This window comes from Alosa pseudoharengus, unplaced genomic scaffold (assembly GCF_046254945.1).
Source record: "Alosa pseudoharengus isolate Yale_2024_CS ecotype anadromous, Long Island Sound unplaced genomic scaffold, YU_APseudo_1.1 YU_APseudo_1.1_scf_3, whole genome shotgun sequence".
NCBI lineage: Eukaryota > Metazoa > Chordata > Actinopteri > Clupeiformes > Clupeidae > Alosa > Alosa pseudoharengus.
In genome coordinates, this window is record NW_027468718.1 from 18,687,808 (window position 1) to 18,692,807 (window position 5,000).

The 5,000-nt window shown below is 45.6% G+C and overlaps 1 protein-coding gene across 1 annotated transcript in view; it reads left to right on the forward strand.

Moving 5' to 3' along the window:
• Positions 1–5,000, forward strand: part of LOC143099866 (low-density lipoprotein receptor-related protein 1B-like) — a 161,116-nt gene that overhangs the window by 55,682 nt on the left and 100,434 nt on the right. The window contains exons 18-22 of the mRNA XM_076262776.1: positions 1,271–1,405; positions 1,683–1,812; positions 2,944–3,070; positions 3,603–3,715; positions 4,512–4,636. Coding sequence (XP_076118891.1) covers positions 1,271–1,405; positions 1,683–1,812; positions 2,944–3,070; positions 3,603–3,715; positions 4,512–4,636 — 630 coding nt within the window. The remainder of the gene's footprint in view (positions 1–1,270; positions 1,406–1,682; positions 1,813–2,943; positions 3,071–3,602; positions 3,716–4,511; positions 4,637–5,000) is intronic.

Below are 5,000 nucleotides of genomic sequence, written 5' to 3' on the forward strand. Positions count from 1 at the left end.
AAATCCTATGCGGCTACAGGAGCTTCCAATTGTGAGGAAGCAATTTTGCATTGTAGGCATAACTAACATGCAATAACGCCACAAACAACTACCAAAACTAGGCTACTCATTGTCAACATGTAAATTAAATGTAACGTTATTGTGAATCAAATTAAAATGTTCTCCTCTTTGCAAACGTAGGCATAGGCATAGTAACAGATTAATTTAATAATGTTACAATTGCAATCATCCATAGCAATGAAGACTCACTCTTAGTTTAGGAGTTGTCAATTTTCCTTACTAAGAGTAGGTCTGAAAGGCTTTGTGAATAACTTAATAAGAGAAACTCCTAGTTAAAATCTTTTATTGCTATTTAGGAGTACTCCTAGTGGTAAGATAAAAGGCTTTGTGAATATGGCCCCTGGTGTCTAACCCAATGCATAGCCCATTTACACAAAATAATGGTCGAATATTACTGATGATATTTCATTGTTATTTAAGAACATGCAGTGCGTGTAGGGCACCAAAAACATCTTGCTCGTAAAAAATCATCATACCGCATATTGTGGTGGATCTGTTATTTAGCCTACTTACTGTAGGCTGCACAAACCACAGGCCTTTATTTTGGGCAAGCCTGCATTCGAGGCAGACCTTTATTTACATGTAATAAGGCTTCTGTTGAAGAATTTTATATAAAGCCATGCACTGACAGTAATACTCCTGCCCCCGCTACCACAGCTGTGTGAGTGCGTCCCTGGATAGTGTGGCATGCTCACGTGTTATGTCTCCTTGCAAACTTAACCTATAGCGCAACCATTTACGTCTTCATAAAATAACAACTTGCCAGATATGCCTTCATAGCTTTGGGCTTCATTCAGCATTTTGTTCTGTAACTCACTCTCCCATTACTCATGCTGTGTAATGCATTTGTAGCCATTGTACATCGACAGGCCAAATTAGCTGCCAGGCGAGCATACTAATTTAGCCAGTCTTACACTAGAAGGCAACTTTAAGTATGACCACTTTATGAATGCTTTGCTATCCACAACACTTATTCCTATGTTAGGAACCTGCCTGCTACTGAAATAATTCAGTATCAATAAATGTTTATTGATATAGCATCATTAACCATAGACATTGTGTCAAAGTACTTTACGGAGCATAGCCTGAGATGCAGTGTGTACGGATATCTCCCTGTTAACTGACTGTTAGCTAACAATCAGTTAACTAGTAGTATGTAGCAGTGTTACTGTAGCTGTTAGCTGACTGAAGTATGTCTTTGTGCCCCCAGCCAATGACACGATCTACTGGACGGACATGGGGATGAATCGCATCTCGCGGGCCAAGCGAGATCAGACGTGGAAAGAGGACATCATCACAACGGGCATCAGCCGAGTGGAGGGCATCGCCGTCGACTGGATCGCTGGTGGGTTAAGTCTGGCAGGTGCCGTGTTTCACAACTGGAGTTTTGGGTGGCACAGTCTTTCCAAAAATCATCCCAAAACACTTCTCTTCCCACCCCTTTTTCAAGTTTTTCAAGTCTGATTTGTTTTTGAAGACATAGTAGCATCCTGCTTCATTTTCCTAGTGGAATTATGAGAATATTATTTATGTCATTCTGACTTATTCTATAACGGTGTTCTTATGGGTTATGTGTTGTGAATGGCCTTGAGGTTACTCCCTTATTTTCATTTTCTTACCAGGAAACATCTACTGGACGGACCATGGCCTCAATCTGATTGAGATTGCCCGCCTGAATGGTCTGTACCGCTCGGTGGTGATCTCCGAGGGTCTCGACCAACCCCGAGCTATCGCCGTGCACCCACAGAGAGGGTAGGTATGAGTGCATAGGGAGCACAGATGCACTAAAAACCAACATACAGTAAAAGGGCAGCAATCCAGAGGCTATTGCAAGGGCAAAGCTTGCAAAAGTAGAACACATAGAATGGAATTGCAGGGTTCAGTCTGAAATAAAAAAAAAAACTAGCAAACGTGTTGGGTAAAACTGCAGAAATAGTCAAGTTGAGGTTAGCTACCACAATGACATCCTCTCATTCTCATTCCAAATCTGGGCCCTAATGTCATTCATGGCCAATAAACAAATTCGGGCTCTGAGTGAAATGTCCAACACATTAAATAAATGATGCACTCTGTGGCAGCATCATCATGACTCATCCTTATTCGCTCCTAGGATCTTGCCCATGGAATTAAATTAGCAAATTGATTTTGAAATTATTAAATTACTTATAGTTCATTTTTGCTTGTTGCATGAATTTACTCGCTTGCCATCAACAAAATGAGGGCCCATTTAGTAATCTGAGCCTAAGCAGGCCCTTAAGGTGTTTATCGGTCATGATGACACTGAGATGTGTTCCTGTCCAGCCCTACGTCCTTCAGCCTCTACACACACAAGCTCCAGCCACGTTGAGAGGAAGAGACATTTTGTTTATCTGTCTCTGTTTCTGTTTCCTCCCCTCGTACGCTAGACGCACTCACACTTGTTTACAGCCTGAGCTGAAAAGGACGAGATGCTGCTGGCTTATGCATGCCTTTCTGTTTGTTTATTTGTTTCTTTATTTGTTTCTTTATTTTCCTTTTTTATTATCCCGCCCATCTGATAGCAGAGCTCCCGCAATAACAGTGTATCAGGCCAGACTATCTGTACCTTGCGACTAAAATTAACGAATCGACCCGCCCGCCATTTTTTGCTGAAGAGAATGCGAGATGAGAGGAAGTTTTGTGGAGGATCAGTGCAGCCACCCTTTTCATTGGTCTGATGAGATACGGCTGGGTGTCAAGTTAATAGGTGGAGGCTTCGGGTGGAGATGGGTGGAGTGGGGGTAGTGACTGAGAGTTAGTGTTGTGCAGGAAGTAGACTGGAAACAGATACAAATGCTCACCTGCCATGTCACCTGAGAAAGTCAGACTTAGGTTGAGGTGAGATGTCCCATTTTTGGTTCTCAGGTACCTGTTCTGGACGGAGTGGGGCAAGAACCCGTGCATCGGCAGGGCCCGTCTGGATGGTTCCGATCAAGTCACCATGGTCACAACTGGCATAGGTTGGCCCAACGGGATCTCCATCGACTTTGAGGTTCAGCTTTCATTCCTTGGTTCATTTCTTTGTTTCATTTTCCCTCTATTGCCCATCCATCCATTCATCCATCCATCCATCCATCCATGCATCCATCCATCCATCCATTCATCCATCCATCCATCCATCCATCCATCATCCATCCATCAATCCATTCATTCATCCATTCATTCATTCATCTATTCATTCACTCCCACATCCAGTTTTTGTGTTTATATCTACCTTCAAATCTGTGTCCACCATTATCTGTTCTTGCTGCTCTCACACACTCTCTCTCTCTCTCTCTCTCTTTCTCTCTCTTTCTCTCTCTCTATCTCTCTCTATCTCTCTCTCTCTCTCTCTCTCTCTTTCTCTCTGATCCTCACTGATCTCCTCACCCCTGGAGTGACTCCTCTCCTCCATCCGTTCACTGATAAAATGGACCCCCATGTGTGATGGCGCCTTCCCCTCCCTTTCTGTTCTGACGTTGTGCATCTCTCTAATTGCATTCCAGGAAAACCGATTATACTGGTGCGATGCCCGCACAGACAAGATCGAGCGCATCGACCTTGAGACCGGCGAGAGCCGCGAGGTCGTGCTGTCCGCCGCCAACGTGGACCTGTTCTCCGTGGCCGTCTTCGGAGCCTACCTCTACTGGTCCGACAGGTGAGTCGCCCGGTCTGTTCATGATCACAGCAAGATACGTGGTTGGGAATTTTGATATTCCGCAAAAAACAGATGCTCCAAAGCCTCACAGAGAAGCAGCTGGAGCGATGCTGGAGTCCCACAAACCCCCGGTGCTCTCAGATGGGGAAAAAAAATTATACTCTGGAAAGAATAGTGGAGGACTTTAAAGCTTGTTTGACCGTCTTGGTCTGAATTGACTAAACATGGATTAAACCTTGGTCAAATTGCCTCCTCTTCTGCCCCTGGTCATTGATTTTGAAAGGAATACTGGCTTGCATAAAGCCCGCCCTGTGATGCCAAGGGGCTTAGAGCGCTCAGTGTTGTGGGGGCATAGAGGGAGGAGGGGGGGGGCAAGGTCGGCCCTGGTGCCCCTCAGTGTGGCCTGGCACCCACGGGGCTCTTGGCATCTGTCTCCTGAGGCTCCCCGCCTCTGTTATGCTAATTTCACATCCCGTCCCTGGGTGACACTGCCAAGGTCAAAGCCTGTTCCCTTGCACTTGGGAGGCGGCAGCTGCCTTACATATGTAAATGAATCCCCAGGGAGCTAAAGCATGTGTGTGTGTATGTGTGTGTGTGCGTGTGAGTGTGTGATTGCGTGTGTGTGTGTGTGTGTGTGTGTGTTTTCATTTTAATTAGATAAGTGCCATTGATCACCTTTTGACGTTTGACTTCCTCCCTTCACCCCCCACTCACACCTCCACTCCCTCACCCCCTCACGCCCCCCCCCCCCCCCCCCCCCCACACACACACACACACACACCCTGCCCATCTCCAGAGCCCATGCCAACGGCTCCATCCGCAGAGGAGCCAAGCGCGATGCCTCGGACGTGGTCACCATGAGGAGTGGCCTGGGAGTGAACCTGAAGGACGTCAAAGTCTTTAGTCGAGGCCGGGAGAAAGGTTGAGGTTTTAACTTAATGATCTTATTGATTTCCTTGTCTTCCTGTGCTTGTTGTGATTGTGTGTGTGTGTGTGTGTGTGTGTGTGTGTGTGGTTGTGTATATTTATATGTTTCTGTGTGTGCATGCTGGCATATGCATGATTGTGTATCTGAACACCTTGAGTGAACATTCCCTTTGCTAACCTAAGCTGTTATGTAGATTTTGTTTCTCTCTTTTGTAAATGACATGGCATAGCGAAAAGACATAAAAAAAACCACCAGGCATTTTCTCCCACATCATAAATATTAATGCCCCAGTCATGCCGGCTTTGTGTCTCACGGACACCCTACTAATTAGCGCGTCCCTTCCGATAGCCACACTTT